This window comes from Miscanthus floridulus, chromosome 8 (assembly GCF_019320115.1).
Source record: "Miscanthus floridulus cultivar M001 chromosome 8, ASM1932011v1, whole genome shotgun sequence".
In the NCBI taxonomy this organism is placed as follows: Eukaryota; Viridiplantae; Streptophyta; class Magnoliopsida; order Poales; family Poaceae; genus Miscanthus; species Miscanthus floridulus.
This window is the reverse complement of record NC_089587.1, coordinates 66,114,549-66,133,575: the sequence shown is the minus strand read 5'-3', so window position 1 is coordinate 66,133,575 and position 19,027 is coordinate 66,114,549. Positions and strand designations below refer to the sequence as shown.

Genomic DNA, 19,027 nt, shown 5'->3' with positions numbered 1-19,027 from the left:
CTCTTAAGTTGCTTGTGGCTGTGATTAAATGCTAAACTTGCATCTCATTTACCATTCTAGTTTTCTCCACCACCATAATATGGAGGACAATATCTATTGGAAATACTAAATCTTTGCGACTTCGACTTTTGACCTCCATATCTTTACATCTACACATCATGACTTCAATATCCTGGTCACTAGGAATCGCGGCATGGACCACCAATTCTTTCCGAAGCATTACCCAAGTGAATGTGCTGATGTCGATGTTTGTCCTAAGGTTGAATTCACCACCATTCACCGGGACAGATGTGCGGTCATCACCCTTCCAAGTGAAGCCAGCAAATACCCTTCAAGGCCAATAGCTTCGTGATCAAGTTCGCGCCAGGGAAGCATGTGGCTTGGTAGCACGTCAGCAAGGTGATACCCTGCAAAGTCTGGGAGGGGCAAATAAGGGAGGGGCCATTCATCCTAGTGAAGTATAGTTAGTTCATGATCATAACAGTAGTTTGATTAATTAGGTTCACAACTCTATATGATCATAGCAGTAGCTTAATTAGGTTCACAACTCGATTGATGTATCACACGTCATACAATCTTCTCATTGTCCCTGGGCAAAAGATAAGACGTTTCATCTTCACTCTTTTTGGGTCAGGCGCAGTGTGCAAAAGTTACTTTGTACTACTAGTTCTAGGCACTACATTAACCCATTAAGAAGTAAGGAATCTCTCAATCTCTAGTGGTATGGCTTGAAAGCATCAATCATCGACAAGATCCTAATGAGCTTCAGTAGCAGTCTGTTTTATGGTGATAACGATGACGGGGTATTCCCAATGCTTTATGCAGTCGCTCACTGTGCCCATGAAAACCCTACAAGTAGCAACAAACCATTCAGTAGAAGTAAAAAATCATGTTGAATGAATCCTAAATATAATGCGGACACAATAATTTGCATAGCTAGCACATGATGAATATGATGCTCTGATGAATAAGACTCCGGCAACAAACTTCTGTAGTACAAAAAAACACATTATAGCATACAAAAAACAAAGGCCCATACGTAATGTCTCGTCCGTTCGGTCCATTACTGACTGATTCGCTAGTGGAGGTCCACAGGTTTCCATCCGTCTCCTTGCAGCGAGCGAGCCGACCCACAGCCTGCAGGAGCTCAACGGCGGCCCAAGGCAAGAAAGCTCAAGATTAGCGGTTTCCAGAACTCGAGAGCTGTGTCTGTCCTCAAGACAAGTTCTTGATGCTTCACTGGGCGTGTTCAATTTCTTTTCTTTTCTAGAAACACAATCCATAAAACAACCCATTACACACATATTCTCCCCCGTCCAAAAAAAGAATACAACTCTCACTTCTCGACAAGTTAAGTGATTTCAACTTTAATCAAAATTATAAAAAGAATACTAACATTTATCATACAAAATAAGTATCAATAGATTAATAATAAAATATATTTCATAATAAATCATGTTTATTATAAATTTGATCAAACTTTATCAAATTTGTTCGGTACGAATCTCATAGTTGCTTTTTTTTAGACGGAGGGTGTACACATTTGAAAGATTGTTTATGGAGTATATAACATTTCGCTTACAACAACACATAACTAGGACTTTTTTTTTTCCAAATATGGTTACAACTAATGGACCAAAAGTATAGTCTTTATGGTTGATCCGAAATGATTTGACTATTTAAAAAGTATATTATACTATTATTTAAATGTTATTTCTAGGATGATGTACTAGAAGCGGTTCTGTTCCATACATCAAAACGAGATCTAAATTCATAATGATCTATGCTCCCTCCGTCCCAAAATAAGTGTCGTTCTCTCTTTACGAGGAGTCAAACGCTTTTAACTTTGATCAAATATATACTTCCTCTGTCCCTGAATAAATAGATTTCTAGAGTTGTCTTAAGTCAAACTTTTTAAACTTTGACCGAATTTGTAGAAAAGTCCATCAAAATTTATGACTTCAAATTAGTATCATTAGATATACCATATAATATATTTTCATAATGTGCTCATCTGATGTCATAGATGTTTTTAATATTTTCTATAAAGTTAGTCAAACTTAAGATAACTTGATTGGCACGGATTCTATGAATTTATTTATTTAGGGACAAAGGGAGTACGAGAAAATATTAATATTTATAGTACATAATTAGTATTATTAGATAGATCATTGAATCTATTTTTATAATCAACTTATTTGGAGATACAAATATTGTTAGTATTTTCTACAAAATCAGTGAAATTTAACAAAATTTGACCCAAACAAATACTATAACGATACTTATTTTGGGACAGAGGGAGTATGTGTGTCGCAAAGGTTTTCACCAAAAGTAGGTGGTTGTCTTCTTTTTCTTTTATAGAAAAAATTATTACTCCCTACATCCCAAAAATAATGTAAATCTCGCTTCACGAGGAGTCCAAGAATCTTAAGTTTGACTAAGTTTATAGCAAATATTATCTATATTCAGATCTCCAATTAGGTTTAATATAAAAACTATATTTCATGATTAATCTAATGATACTTATTACACATCGTGAACATCAGTAAGTTTTTTTTATATATATTTGGTCAAAATTAAGAATCTTTGACTTCTCGGAAAGCGAGATATATATATATATATTTATTGGACGGAGGGGTAAGAATCAAGTAAGCTCTTTACAAACAAGACTGTTAACACCCGTAGGAACTTAGGTAATATATGTTAGTATAGGAATGATTGTCTTCTAATATACTTGCTTCTTAGTTTATCGCTAGTTTCATATATGGTTTCTCTACTTTTGTTACTTTTTTGTGAGATTTCTTTGTTAGCGATTAGCGAAAAGCTATAACTTTATAACAATTAGACAGTTGACTGCAAAACTTTTACTGAGAATAGAATAAATGATCTCGTTTATCTAGAAATAACCTACGAAATTGTGAGTAGCTGACTAATAAAATTTGAAATTAGCTAAGTCACTATAAGGACTACGTATTGATGGCTAACGATTAGACAGTTGTGTGCAAAACCTTTACCGCGAATAGAATAAATGAATTCGTTTATCTAGAAATAACCTATGAAATTGTGAGTAGCTGACTAATAAATTTTGAAATTAGCTAAGTCACTATAAGGACTACGTATTGATGGCTAACAATTAGACAGTTGAGTGCAAAACCTTTACCGCGAATAGAATAAATGAATTCGTTTATCTAGAAATAACCTACGAAATTGTGAGTAGCTGACTAATAAATTTTGAAATTAGCTAAGTCACTATAAGGACTACGTATTGATGGCTAACAATTAGACAGTTGAGTGCAAAACCTTTACCGCGAATAGAATAAATGAATTCGTTTATCTAGAAATAACCTATGAAATTGTGAGTTGCTGACTAGTAAATTTTGAAATTAGCTAAGTCACTATAAGGACTTCGTATTGGTGGCCACAATGCTTAAATCTCTGCTATAGTAGCTTCCATTCAGACATATAGTTGTACATGCTTTACAAGAAGGGATCTGTGCGTGCACTGAGACCTGGCGACCATCTTTCCCAGTGGATCCGTACGTGCCCCTGCCTGGCCCTGGTCGTGCCAGCGCCCAATGGCGGTTGAGCCTGCACTCCTCGACAGTGGTCATGCCCATGCTCGACCTAGGGTAAATTGGACCTCTGCTCACAAAGGGGCCCATCAAAGCAGGTTGAAGTTGAGAGAAACAACTTTTTTTAGTTTTATCCCATCTCAAAATTAAATCTTGTGAGAGAATATTTTAAAGAGTTTTACGTGTGAAGCTATATAAAAAATACATGTCAAACACAAAATAACTCGCTGTATAAGATGTTGTGTCCAAGGCAGCCTTCTTTGACCGCTTGTTCCACATAACCAACGGTAAAAATAATGTCACTTGCAAAAAAAAAAAAAAGGTAAAAATAATGTTGTAAAAATGTTTTGTCTAGAAGGGTCATGTAGCTCTTCGGCAATCGATGTGAAAAGCATCGATGACTATTGACGATATCGGTGCACGCGGGTCCGGAGGCTCGACAAGAATTGACATATGTAGCTTCGATTGTCGATGTCGATGTTTGATGATGATTAGTTTATTAGTTGATGATTAGTTTATTGATCGATGTTTGATGTTGATTATTGAATAGCTCATGGGTTATAAGCCATACTTTTTTAGTCAATAAATAATATTTTTCTCTTACAACAAATCAGCCAACTGGCTTATCATCCAAACGAACAAGACATCAGTACATGCATGCTAATCGATCGGTGGAAGGGATACATCAACCTTTGAATCATTGAGGAGTTGGTATACCGTACCCAAGGTTACCCTAAAGCATGCATCGACGGATATTCATGAGATTGATACCCTAGATGCCTCACGGTTGACTGATAATCCATCAGTCTACTACAAAATAAAAATAATAGTTCTTTCGTTTTAAATTATAATAATACGTTTTGTCTTTTCTAAATACATTATTTTTACTATATACCTAGACATAGTGTGTATCTAAATGCATAGCAAAAGCTACGTATCTGAAAAAATAAAATGTCTTATAATTTAAAACGGAGGGAGTAATTACCTAAAATAAAAACATGAGCACTGCACATATGTTCTGAATTGGAGATTTAGACCTAGACAAGATGGATAAGTCTTAACACAAAAACCCTGATCAAATCAGATTATTTAGACATTTAAATCTTGATGACAAGTCGAAACGCAAAATAAGGGCTCATTTGGTGCGGTTCTCGCACTGGCTCCGTCTCCGTGTGCGGCTCCCGCACCGGAGTGGACTAAGACACACCAAACGAGATCGCACGGAGGAGCGCATATGTCATTTCTTGTGCGGAGCTGGAGCTGTTTTGGTGTTCAGAGTCGAAGCGCTAAAAACTGGCACCGCTTGTTGGGCCCCGGCTTTGATGACGGAGCACCTCGCATAGAGCCGCACCATAGGAACCCTAACTCTAATTAGATGATCATGGCAACTATTGAAATTTGTTCAAAGATCCAAAGGAGAGGCAGCCTAATGTATTCTAGGGAAATTAGAGGAGAGCACTGGCAGATCCACACCTCGAGGACATCGCCACTTGAGCTGGTCGACGAAGCCTAAAGGAGAATGTTTTATATGTAGCAAAAGGATAAACATAGAGCTATTATTATCTTTTGTGTGATAAAAATGGTCATGTTTAAGGGTCTATTTAGCTCAGCTATAAACCATGTAAAAGCTGCTATAATCTGAAAAACTGTTGTGAGTTATATTCTATGAAAAAACTGTAAACTGTTTAGTGGAAATAACTATAAAATTTACCCACTTTTTTCTATCTTCCCATGAAAGAACTATCTCTGTATTTTCGCTCATTGTAAAAGCTAAAAGTCAAAAGCGAGTCTAAAGCGCTATATATAAAAATGATATATATGAAAGCAACAACTTCTAGAATTTTTTTTTAGATTCCATCGATTAGATTAACGGTCCGTAAAAATACTTTCAAGAAGCTGAACCAAAAGTATATAGCCAAAAATTGTGGATGAGCCACGGGAGTAACAGATGAGGATGGTCTCATATTGTCGACATGATATCATGACGTCGTGCACCGAGCAATAAATGAGGGTACGGGCGAGTGAGCTACATTTTCCTCCTTCCAAGTCAGAAATAACAGCGTTGTTCTCTTAATTAGTTAGCAAAATAACAGTATTTTTTTTCACAATAAATCAGCATCAGCATTAACATCAACAATTTTTCCAGCCAGCCGAACAGAGCCTAAATCATTTGATGATTGATTCATTTGTTTAAGTTCTTTCTTTTCTGCTCTTGTCAGTATAAGTATCAATTAACAGCCTCTTTATTTGGCTGGACTGGTTCGTTGTTGGTCCATAAAAAATTACTACCGACTGATTTATATAAGAAAAAAATTATTTTAACTAAAAATGTACGATCGTTTCACCCCATAAAGGAGAGCACTGGCTGATCCACACCTCGAGGACATCGCCACGTGAGCTGGTCGACGAAGGCTAAAGGAGAATGTTTTATATGTAGCAAAAGGATAAACATAGAGCTATTATTATCTTTTGTGTGATAAAAATGGTCATGTTTAAGGGTCTATTTAGCTGAGCTATAAACCATGTAAAAACTGCTATAATATGAAAAACTGTTGTGAGTTATATTCTATGAAAAAACTGTAAACTGTTTAGTCGAAATAACTATAAAATTTACCCACTTTTTTCTATCTTCCCATGAAAGAACTATCTCTGTATTTTCGCTCATTGTAAAAGCTAAAAGTCAAAAGCGAGTCTAAAGCGCTATATATAAAATATATATGAAAGCAACAACTTCTAGAATTTTTTTAGATTCCATCGATTAGATTAACGGTCCGTAAAAATACTTTCAAGAAGCTGAACCAAAAGTATATAGCCAAAAATTGTGGATGAGCCACGGGAGTAACAGATGAGGATGGTCTCATATTGTCGACATGATATCATGACGTCGTGCACCGAGCAATAAATGAGGGTACGGGCGAGTGAGCTACATTTTCGTCCTTCCAAGTCAGAAATAACAGCGTTTTTTTTCTCTTAATTAGTTATACATGTTCGTTTGAATTTATCGATCACAACATTAGTATCAATTATTTTTCCAGCCACGAGCCTAAATCAATTGATGATTGATTCATTTATTTAAGTTCTTTCTTTTCTGCTCTTGTCAGTATAAGTATCAATTAAGAATAATAAAGCAATGGATATTTTCCTAGAAGGTGCGTATATATAGCAAGAGGCAAATGGTGGCGCCGCGTGTTATTAGCGTAAATATATCCGACCGTGGGACCGCGGCAGGGATAGAGACGGATGACAAAGCAACGGATGCAGGAAAAAAAAACATTCACCATCCTCTTTATCAATTCAAGATTCATCTACACACAAATAAATATAATACTACCAGCATTATTATATTATATTGGTATATTATATAGTACTCCGTGAGAAGGAAAGATCAAATCAGAGATTCATTCGTTCAATTCTAATTGTTTCCTTCCATTCCAAACCACCTTCAATTCTGATTTCTGCGGGCGGATTTTCATCCTCCTCCCCTTGCCACTCCAAATCCTCTGCAAATTTCTCATGGCAGCCGACGTCTCCATCTCGACCACCCGCTAATTCCTCCTAGTTGTAGTCCCCACTCTCCTGCGCCGACTCATCTTCTTCCTCGTCTCACTCCCCTGCCGCTGCTGCTGACGCTGACGCTGCTGCTGGGAAGACCAAACCATTCCCGTCAAAGGTGCGGCCTTTTCTCCTCCCCGGTGCGTTCGTTCTTGCGCAATCTGCAAAGATTTGGATTTTACTGCTCTGTAACAATTTTCGGGAGACGCCGTCCTCACCCGATTTGACGTGGGATTCCTCCGCGGAATTTGGGGCGGGACTGATGCCGCTTTCAGAGGCTTTTTTTTTTCTTTTTTTGGGCGTGATTTCGTGCTCAAATTGCCATCTTTTAACCAGGCCATTGCACTTTTCGTACCCCTGGAGACGACTCTGGATTCCGGGCAAATTTTAGATGGGTCATCGAGTGCTCTTTTCTCATGACTGTGGAAAAGAAATCCCTCCTGCTTTTTGAAAGCAGGTTGTGTATAGAAATGAATCACTTTGACCTATGATTTTGTTATTCTAGGCCTCTCCACCACTTACTTCACTATCTGGGCGATGATAGAACTGTGCAGACTGTTAGTGTTACTGTGAAGTTACGCCATTCCTCTCTTTAATTTCAATTTTTTTTTATGTTAGTAATGTATGATTGCAGGTGTATTAGGTGATTGGTGCTTTCGACCTGGTACTCAGTGCCTTCTGTTCAATTGCTGGCTCCAAAGGATCAGGGTTCTGTCAAGATGGCATGTCCAAGAGGAAGGACATCATTTCCCCTTTGTTTCTTTCTGATGATTTGCCTCATGGCTCAGTTGGGAGCTTCCAATGTTGTACTCATGGCGAACAACACTACCTTGTCGTTCGATGACGTCGAGGCAACTTTTAGTGAGTGCTACACATTATTACACTATGTCCATGTCTCTCTGTACATGTCAATATCAATCTGGTATTCTAATGGCAACACAAGCAAAGCTAGTTAGCTGTTGTTTTTCTCAAACACACAAGTGAGTTGCTTGTCATTAAAGAAGATAAAAAGCAGTATAAGAAACCCATAACATCAAACACACACTCCAGCGCATTCTTAATTAGCTGTTGCTGTCATGTTCTGTTTTCTTTATTGCTAAATTGCCCTGTTTTTAGTGATTAGTGAATAATGGGCTGATCTCTTTTTTTCTTTAGCCCTGTTAGTTACATGGCTCTTCCAGTTTCTTCTTATATAGTAGTATCATTTTTGTATCTTTATGATCGATAATGTGCAATGTTACCTGGGTTCCTGAACAAATCTATCTGTTTATGAAATGCTTATTGACCTTTTTCGCTCTTCCTGCAGCTCCAGCAGTGAAAGCTTCAGGTGTAAATGGTGTACTTTATGTTGTGGAACCTATGGATGCATGCAGTCCATTGAGAACAAAAGCGATCAAAGGCTCTGTCTCACCATTTGCGTTGGTTATAAGAGGTGGATGCCAATTCGATGACAAAGTTAGAAATGCACAGAATGCTGGATTCAAGGCTGCTGTAGTATATGACAATGAAGACAAAGGCGTCCTTGTTTCAAGTAATGATTCAGACATCATTTTTTTTACCATAGCAGTTACATGTTATCCTTTATCAGTGCGCATAAAGGGGTGTTGCTCTATAAGGATTTGAGTATTTCTTGTCCATAATGCTGCAAGTCATTATAAACTGTTGAGAAGGGGAAAAGTAATTTTGCAAAGCAGCTCTAAACTATTAGATTAATTTCATTGAACCTAAAAGGTAGATAACTGAAGTTATCAAACTTAATGGTAAATTTTTTACCATTTAGAGTACTTGGTGAGTGCATATATTTGCAATTAATTAAGCAAGGATTATTGCAGTGGCTGGAAGCTCGTCTGGAGTCCACATATATGCAGTGTTCGTCTCTAAGGCATCAGGGGAGGAGCTGAAGAAATATTCAGGTCAAACTGATGCAGAGTTGTGGATAATAGCAACATATGAGAACTCAGCTTGGTCAATCATGGCAATTTCATTTATATCACTGCTTGCTATGTCTGCTATCCTAGCTGCTTGTTTCTTTGTGCGGAGACACCAGATAAGACGGGACAGGGCTCCACTTCCCCAAGCTCGGGAGTTCCATGGAATGAGCAGTCAATTAGTTAAAGCAATGCCAAGTCTTATTTTCACAAAAGTGCAAGAAGACAACTGTACATCAGCAACATGCGCCATTTGCTTGGAAGACTACAGTGTTGGAGAAAAACTAAGAGTGCTACCTTGTCGACACAGTATGTTTCTCACACATTTATTTAACTGATGTTTGGGAGTTTGTGGTCTATTCATTTTATATGTGAGCTGAATCTGGCTTGCTAGCCATTACTGTCCATGCATTGTTTACTACTCTTTACTATTTCCTTTGATCACAGATGTAAGTTCATCTAGGTTTATCCCAAACTTTTTTTTTGCTGGCACTACTGTCTATGCTTTGTTTACTATTCTTACTGCTTCTTTTCATCACAAATGACAAATATGACCCATTTAGGTTTGTTCTAAGCCAAGCCTTTTTAGCTTGGAGCTTCTAGATTCATCAAGGAAACTACTTTCACAATGTATAACTGTTTCTTTTCAAGTCAAGTTAATGATATATTGCTTGTCCAAAAGCGTCAAGTTAGTAATATTTGTGATAAGCGGAAGTAGGTATTACAGATGCAAATGCAGAATAGCACTACAAGAATGGTAGTAAAAGAATGCCATGGTAGAGGGCAAAAAAAATTAATCACAATACTTCTGTATTTTTTTTGCCAGCTTGAGATTTCAGCTTGGTTGTATATTATTATACAACATTTCACATGCATTCAACAACTTTATTTTGCTTTCTGATTTAGTGATGATGCATATATTGAATTTTAGTTGCAACTTTGATTCCACTATGTAACTAGTGCTGCATGCATTTAAAACATCACCTGGTATACTTGTTATTATAAATCTCTCCTTAACTCATGACCTGAGGCTTGGTTGTTTCACTTTGCACTTTGCAGAGTTCCATGCAGCTTGTGTGGACCTATGGCTCACCTCCTGGAGAACATTCTGCCCTGTATGCAAGCGTGACGCAAATGCTGGAACATCAAACCCTCCTGTATCAGAGTCTACCCCTTTGCTTTCATCATCTGCCATTCCCTTACCAGAATCAACTGCTTTGGCTTCCTTCCAGTCTACAGTAGCAGCATCTCCCCCCAGGCCAATCAGCCGGCATCCTTCATCACGGGCCATATCCTGCAATTACTTCATTTCGGGTTCCAGTATCCCTCGCACCCCTAACCCTAGGTTTTATGCAAACTCATCTCCTATCTGCACAAGCGGAAGTGATTTGGACCTTGCAAATATATCATCCTCATGGTCTCGCACTTCGCACCTTGCATCTGCTCACTCTTTGTGCGGTGGCCACTTGTCCCCACCGATTGACATCAGAAATACCTCACCACACATCTCCCGTTCAGCCTATGGATCTCCCAGTTGTTACATAGGCTCATCACACATGTCCCATGGATCTCCGAGTTACTACCTTGGATCTTCAGGGCAGCGGAATCCTTACCTGAGGCACTACACGTTGTCAGGCCCGAGCCTGTTCACCATGGTGCCCCAGTCACCGCAACAGAACCAGTTGCAGCACGGTGGAGACTCGGAAACAAATCTGTCAGCTCTTGCATCAACTCAGTCATTCCGTCAGCTCTACCTGCAGCATTGCCCTGATTCTGACACGTCATCTCAGTCGCTTCCAGGGTGTTGATTCTTGCTGCAAGATTCACCATTTTAACACTGATGGTGGCTCCAGTAAGCTCCCATGGGAAATCTTATCTGGTACCGAATTAACATGTGGATTTGAGCTCGTCAACATAATTCACCATGATGATAAAAAAAGGTGTGACAAAACTGCTTGTAAGAAGAGAGAATCGGCAACCCCAGAATGTGAGCAATTTTACTTGCTGAGTGTACAGGGAGTTTGGAGTAGTTTTGGATTTGCCTACTTTGAGGCATGTAATTCTGTCATAGGTTGCTTCTGCTCAATAGTTGATGTGTTGCTTCATCTTGAAGAAGCAAATGCGCCTGTCTGGTTTCACGAGCGTTTAGCGTGTACTGATACAGCTTTGTAGGAATCCTAGATGCTGTTTGTCTATTGAGGTTTGAGCCTGTAACATTTCCTTTTTTTTTTGAATTAGTTCATATGGGCATTGAAATCTGAATAGAATAAAGCCTTGGGGCTGAGGCACTTGTTCTCCCGTTTAGTAGATGAATTGAAGATCCTGTAGTATAGATAGATACACCCCTCTATTTCTAGGTACCACTTGTGCAGTAACAGACTAAACTGCCATGGCAGCCATGAGCTGAAAGAAATGCTGAAAATGAGATCGGTTAAATGAACTGGTATAATGTGCACCTTTCAGCTTCATTCATTTATGTGGTTGCTTGAGATCATTTTAGCGGACAAACCGAGTATGTATTCATTTTGCAACAGAAACTGGAATCAACAATGGATTGTCCAATAGGAATAGGATTAGCCCACAAAGTAAAAAAGGGTGAGAAAATATGTTTGCTTCACACGTCACTGAGCAACTGAGCATACAAATTCCTCTAACAATAGTCCACAAGTAAAAAGAGAAGGAAAAAAGAACACACGGATAAAAACACGCGCTGGACAAAGAACTAAGAGCGTATCAAGAGTTCTTTAAATCTCTTCTTAATCCATGTTTTTTTAGCAAGATGAGAAAAAACTCTAATTCAACAACTCCTAATCCATCCTCCTAATATTTTAGAACTTAGGAAAAGTCACTATGTTTCGTGTAAAGTTACGTTCTTCCGAGTCGTACGTATCTCTCTCTCCTGCGCGTGTTTGTTGGCCAATCTAAAGGTGGAAGGGCGTGGAAAGAATAAAGAGTAGAAAATGGTTTCTGATGTAAATATACAAGAGAGAAAGAATATATAAAAGTGGTTAGAATAATTTAGAAATAGTATATGATTGCTGATGTAAAACTGTCTTCTATATTTTAGAAGTGGATTATTAGGAGCTCTTAGAGATGGCTTTCTTTATTCCTTCCGATACTGTTTTAGGAGTTATAAAATTTTATATTTTTAGGAAGAAAATATTGGGTACTCCTGGAGATGCTCTGTATTTTGCCCTATCCTGAATCTGCACATGTTTGCCCGCGAAGTTATTCCTGTGGTGAACTTGAAAGTTTCTCCATCAGCATATTGGTAATGTTACCATACAAAAGTTATCCGCTGGTTGTATTGCATACCTGCCTCGTAAAAACACCTATCAATCTCACGAAAAAAAGTAGGGTTATATCAAAGCACAAGAAACTATTGTGGAAGCAGTTGATGCACAGGGAACGGAACTCACTAGATAATTATGCATGATGGTTGAATTCGAAGATGCAACCCAACGTCCCAACCCAACTGTATACCAATAACCTCCTGTTCATTTCCATAATGGTTCTGGATCTGGTACTTGGCCAACTGCAATTCATCGGAGACTTTTGCTAGTTTGCCCCCAAGGGTAAAGTTTAGTGCATCACACGCATATTGATGGTCTTAGGATTTCTGGATCAATGGATGTACTTCTGCCTAGCCTGTTCGCTTGCTCGTAAACGATCGTAAATTTTCAGTTGGAAACAGTGTTTTTCTCTCACACCAAACCAGCCAGCAGTAAATAATCCACGATACGAAGAACAGGCTTATATGGATAGTGTTTTTTTTTTCATTGGAACATATGGGCACCATTGGCTTATCTGAATACCATCTTTCCTTTACAAAAATACACGGGAGTTTCCACCATGTGTACCTTTCAACAACTTCCACTCTTCCAGTCCCAGCTGCTTTGACTTTGGCCCATTGTGCTCACTAGCAACACACAAGATCTCTTGCCAAGCAATGGGCAGTCGGCAGCCTTTGAAAGTTCAAGTTGCATAGACAGATCAAGCAGCAACTTAAAACCCTGCAGTAGTCCAGTCTCATTGCCAGCCAGCTTCTCCAAGAGCTGAACTAGTAATGAACTACAGGGAGGAACAAAACAAGGACACGTGCAACTGGGGAAAAACCTACATGTATGATCAACAGTAAGTATTTTTATTGTCATGGTAAGATAAACTTTATGGGCTAAAAGGAAATATGTAGCTTCCTCCTGAAACTTAAACAAGCAAAAACATGCTCAAACATGGGAAAACAGTAGCACAAATGATACAAGCATTCGGAAAGCACCTGGAAACAACTCCCCATACAGCAGCACTTTTGGCACATGATGCATGAAGTCCAACTGTTGTTAAGACATGGACGCAAAGCGGCGGCAACTGTGCACAACGTATGTCTCAATCTGAGTTCAAGGTTTCTTTTCTCTTGAATATGCTGAATTCAATGTACAAGTAATCACACTCCCCAATAGCTAACTGTCGGTGTTTTCGGACTAACGACGAGTAAATTTATATTTACGCGTCTGGCTCGGATGGTGTGCTCGGAGGACACAAGAGTTTATATTGGTTCGGGCGGAACGTCCCTACGTCCAGTTCGCTGCTGCTCGTGTTACCGGCACTTGGTTTGCAGTAGGGGTTATAAACATGCGAGAGAGGGAGAGGAGCCCAAGTCTCTAGTGGAAAAAGTGAACGGGTGCTGAAAGCTCGCTTGCCGCTCAGCCGTGTGCTCGTGTCGTGCTCTTGTGCTTCGATCTCTCCTGTCCGGATCTCGATCCCTGCTTCCCCTTTTATAGGCGAAGGGAAAGCGCGGGTTACAGAGGAGAAAAAAGTAGAAGAACGAGAGAGAAGAAGCCTTCCAGGGTTGTCGGGTCCTTCTTCTTCTTCATGCGGATCCCGCTGATCCTGTAGATGTCAACAGGGATGGCTCCATGTCTTGGCCCTGATCGTCACTGGCGCCATGCGCAGGAGTCATCTGCCGGTCATGGCGTTCCATTCTGTCCCGGCGGACATTGTGGTGAATGGACGCGCCTGTCAGCGTCCGTACGAGGATTAAGCAGAACAACACTGGCACGTCCGACACTGTTCTTGATGTGAATCCCTAGGTATGGTCTGTCATGGCCACGGGTTACATCGAGGCATGCCAGCCTCTTCCCTAGCGTTAGTGTTTTGACCCAGGCCCATACGCTTGGACCTAGAGTGGTTGGCGACGGTATGACCTCCTGTCGGACGAGATAGAAACCACATCCTTAGGGTCAGGCGAGATGGAGCCCGCACCCAAGGGGTCGGGCGAGACGGAGCCCGCTTCCTGGGGGTCGGGCGAGGCGGAGCTCACTTCCTAGGGGTCGGGCGAGGCGGAGCCCGCACCCAAAGGGTCAGGGGAGACAGAACCCGTGGCCTCGAGGTCGGGCGAGGCATAGCCCGTGGCCTCAAGGTCGAGCGAGATGGAGCCCATGACCTTGGGGTCAGGCGAGACCTTTTAATACGTCTCGAGCCATCCAGGGGAGTCAACATGGGCTCTAAGTCCCTTGCTTTGGATATCCCTAATATTGATACCCGACAGTAGCTTTCGAGCATGCGGAGGAGTAGAATACTCCTTTGGAGGCTTTTTTGATGGGAGGACTCTGAGGGCCTTGGCCTTCTTTTGGTAGCCTATGGCATGTCCTGGTAGGACGGCGATTCCCTTTTGTTGCGATCAGTCTTCTTGGGGTCATGTAACCGTAGGATTCAGGAGGTCGGAAAGATTTTTCTTGATTCTGGTCCCCTAGGATCTGATCAGTCCGCCGTCGTACTGCGACCTCGCGTTCGGTCTCCTTGCGAGTCTAACTTCCCTCGAGCCCCCGCGCGTAGCAGGGGTCCAGTCGAGGGCTAGCTCGTCTTTGTGATCGTCATCCCTCAAGCGTTTTTTGATAAAACGGAGGGGCTGAGCCGTGCCACGTCTTTCTTCAATGGACGAAACATGGTGCTCGGTGAGCTATTAATGGGCTAGTCCAAGTGGGGCCCCGGCTTCCTATTCGTGGGGGTCTGGCATGGGTCAGCTGGTGACCGATTCCAGACTCTTGGTGGCCAATCCATATAGTTCTTGGGTCCGGTTGGCCGGTCCCAAGGGCTTGTTGCCTTTCTTCGAGGAAAAACCATGGACTGGAAACCAACCAAGACTCGAACATGGGCCAAGATGCCTACAGCGCTCGTGTGCCAGGGTACTAACTACTAGTAGGCCCATCCCTTTCCACCCCTCGCTCTAAGGGTGCCCCGGAGCGGCTGTGAACCCATCGGCGAGGCAGCCTTCGAACTCTCAGTCCTAAATGGGCCATAGGAGCATTTTTAGGTCTGTATCCCTCTTTACATGTGACGGTTCTTGGCCCATCGACCGAACAAACCATCATCTAGCATGTCCTTTGAGGGCGCGACCAGAGATAGCGTGCGCACGATCTTCGAAGGGAGGTGATGTGACGCGTCACAGTGGGCGCGTGAATCTAGGTGGATGGTTCACCTTCTCGCCATGCTCTGTCCTATAAATAGCGGCCTCCCCCTTCATGTTTCTGCACACCAAAACCACAGCCTTACCTACTTCATTTCTCCACCACCACCGTTCCGATCTGTCGTGCTTGCTAATCCGCTGCTGGAGCCCTAGATCTGTAGCTTTCGCTTCTCCACCACCGCCTTTACTTCTCCGCAGCCACCTCCATCCTCCATGGATTTGTGGTACCGCTCCGATGTTACCCATGCACGCATGGAGGGCCTCATCAAGCGTGGCCTTCTCTGCGGGAGGACTGATGCGGTGGAGTGGCTCGTGCCCGACCATGAGGATGCACCGGCGTCGCTCGATGGCTACATCATCTCCTTTGCGCCCTTCCATGACCACAGACTCATGGTTCCTCCTCACCCATTCTTCTAGGGTTTGCTGCACCATTATCAGATCGAGCTACAACACTTGAACCCCAATGGGATCCAACACATCGTGGCCTTCATTGCTATGTGCGAGGGGTACCTAGGGATCGAGCCCCACTTCGAGCTGTGGAGATATTTCTTCTCCATCTCCTTGATCAAGAAGAAGGAGAGAGGCCGGGAGACCCTGGTGCCGATGGGATGCGTGGGCATCCACCTCTGGGGGCAGCGGGCAGCCAAGTACATGCCCTGCTAGCTCTCTAGATCCAACAAGGGGTGGCACTCGCATTGGTTCTACCTAAAGAACAACCCTGCCGCTCCCTTGCCGATCTTCTCCGAGCGCCTGGTCGAAGAGGTACCACCGTCATGGCCGTGGGGGCCACCTATCAAGGAGAAGAGGATGCGCGACCTCCTCGAGGCCATCACGTTCCTAAAGACCCATGGCCTCCACAGGGCTGGCGTCATTGGGGGGTATCACGCGAGGAGGGTGGACTAAAAAGTCATTATTATCACATCTTTATGGAAAGGTTGCTTCCTGTAGTGTTTCGTGGGTTTTTGCCAGATAATGTGTGGCATTGTTTGGCTGAGCTTAGTTTCTTCTATCGGCAATTGTGTGCCAAAGAGCTTAGAAAATATGTTGTCTGCTCTCTAGAAGAGAATGTTGTTGTGCTTCTTTGCAAAATAGAGAAGATATTTCCTCCTAGTTTCTTCAATGTTATGCAACATCTCATCATACATCTGCCTTATGAAGCACGATTAGGTGGTCCTTTCCTAGCACGTTGGTGCTATCCGTATGAGAGGTAAATCTAGAAATATTCAAATAACTAGTTTATTTATGTCACTGACCGTAAGTTAGCTATCTGTAATATGTTGCTCTCACTTCGTAGGTGTATCCAAAAACTTAGGAAAAATGTAAGAAATAAGGCTCATGTTGAGGCATTTCTTGTTGAAGAGGCTGCAAATACACTAAGTCTATATTTTAGACCCCATGCTCCATCTGTTAGAAATAAGGTGCCTCGCTATGATGATTGTGCATCTTCATTTCAAGGTACATGTGACCTTAACATTTTTAAATGCCCGGGTCATTGAATGAGCCCTAGAGGTGTTCATGAACTCTCAAACAAGGAGTACAAGGTTGCTTTTCTATACATATTGACAAACATGCCGGAGATGGATGCTTTCTTCACGTATGTTCTACCAAAAATGTCATTACTGTTCTGTTATAGATTTTTTATTATCTAGGCATAACAAGAATTTTGTTCATGTAGACACTTTGATAATGAATAGTGGAAGAGCCGTATGGCTCCCACAGACCAGCAACATCATGATTTAAGGTTAAATGGTTGGAAAAATATCAGTGGTATACAATCTGGTCCAAATTTTTTTGATTGGTTCAAAGAGCAAGTAATTTTCTCAGACACTTCAGCCTTTTTTCTATTCCAACATTGTGAATTATGATAAAAAAAACTTATCACATAATTTGTGTTTTTTCAGTGCTTGAAATCAGCTAGCATTCATAATGCTCCGTTCTAAATATCCTATGGTTACTGCCCTCGAGTTAGGTCCTATGGGTGTTATGATGACAATGGCTATAGATTTTGTTCAAAGAAATATGAGAGTGGAAGAGTAGGGTTAACAACTATCAATAGTGGTGTTTGTGTAACTTCTTTTGATGAATCAGACAATGCTCTAGAGTATTATGGAATCATAGTGTCGGTGCGAAATTTGACCAACAAGTAAATATTTATAGTTTTGTCGTGCATTGTGATTAGATGTGGCCTATCACTCAATGACATAGGATTTATACTGGTTTAGGCAATATACCCTTGGTGACTTTATTCCTAAGCCTAGGTGCTCGAAGTTTGTTGTGGGGTTATAAATGAGTAGGAATAAAAAGGGGGGAGTTAAAGGCCCAGTCGGACTCTAAACTGAATGGGCGAGAGTGATGGGTGCTCTAACGTGTGCTAAGTATTGGAGCGCATGCTCTGTGTAGCTATCGAGTTCTAGAGATATTGAGCTATTTGAGTCCTCAGGTCATTGAGTCCTCGAATCGTCTAGCCCCTCCAGTTAGGAGAGAGCGCATCCCATTTTATAGTTTAAAGGGATGGCCTTACAAGTCAGAGAGAAAGAGAAAAAGTGTATACATGTGCTACCTAGTCTTGTTGCCTACGCTGTCGGGTATGAGATGGTTGTCGGTGTCCACAATACTGTTTATGTTCAGACGCATCTGGCAGGCTCCACCGTGTTTGCTTGGTGCAGCAAACATCAGCACCTATAATATTGTTTGTGCTCTGACACATCTGGAAAGTTGTATAGTGCCCGTATGGCATGGCCTAGAAACACTATCCCGTAGGTGCGCAGGGATGGCAGAGTACGGTCCTTGGTATTGTGGTTGACTTGAGCGCCTTACCTTATCTGCTTTGCCTGATCCCCGGGCCCTCACCGAGTGGGCGTCCCCGATAGGTCATTCCCAGTTGGCCCCGACCATGTCGATTAGGAAAGAGCAGCGAGCAGAGGTCCAGCGTATCCTCAGGCGGAGAAAGTGCTCAGAGTCAGACTACGGTTCCACCTTGGCCAGGCCTTCTGGTCTAGGACTGGATCATTGTCTCAGCCTGTCATTATGTATCTAGGCCGACCTAGGCATGTGTTGTCGCTGTGCTGCCTATTGGGCTAGGTTTTGTAGGGAAGCAGGTCCATTGGGGACCCTAGGTTTATAAACCCAATAGGAGCCCCCAAGCCCCTTTGGGACTTCTATGAAGCCATGAAGGGGCTGTTCACACACGGAGCCCAAACCTGAGGGGTCGAGTGAGACGGAGCCCATGGCCTTAGGGTCGGGCAAGATGGAGTGTGAACCTAAGGGTTGGGCGAGATGGAGGTGGGCGTAGCCCCCAAGCCTACAGCCGGCTGGAGAGTCGGTAGGAGGTTGAGCACCTTGGTACTCCTTTCTGGGGCTATGGATTCTTGTGTTCCTTCCGGTCTAGGTGTTCACCCATGTCTGTTCTGACCACAACCTGTGCGGTCGGTTGGACTCCCGAGTTAGGGTCAGGTGGCTCGAGCCCCCGAGCCTCGTTGGGCTCGGTAAGGGTCGGTCGAGTTTTGTGCGTC

General features: G+C 42.0%; 1 protein-coding gene across 3 annotated transcripts; it reads left to right on the top strand.

Annotated features, from left to right (window-relative positions):
• The first annotated feature begins 6,829 nt into the window (after positions 1–6,829).
• Positions 6,830–11,342, top strand: LOC136472383 (receptor homology region, transmembrane domain- and RING domain-containing protein 2-like). 3 transcript variants are annotated; one of them, XM_066470092.1, is made up of 6 exons: positions 6,830–7,242; positions 7,461–7,581; positions 7,759–7,985; positions 8,431–8,655; positions 8,957–9,361; positions 10,112–11,342. In XM_066470092.1, the coding sequence occupies exons 3-6, from the start codon at positions 7,844–7,846 to the stop codon at positions 10,858–10,860; spliced, it is 1,521 nt and encodes a 506-aa protein (XP_066326189.1). In that variant the 5' UTR covers positions 6,830–7,242; positions 7,461–7,581; positions 7,759–7,843; the 3' UTR covers positions 10,861–11,342. The 3 variants fall into 3 exon arrangements, with proteins under 3 accessions (XP_066326189.1, XP_066326187.1, XP_066326188.1); XM_066470090.1 differs by lacking the exon at positions 7,461–7,581; XM_066470091.1 differs by lacking the exon at positions 7,461–7,581 and having other exon boundaries at positions 7,743–7,985.
• Positions 11,343–19,027: the final 7,685 nt, after the last annotated feature.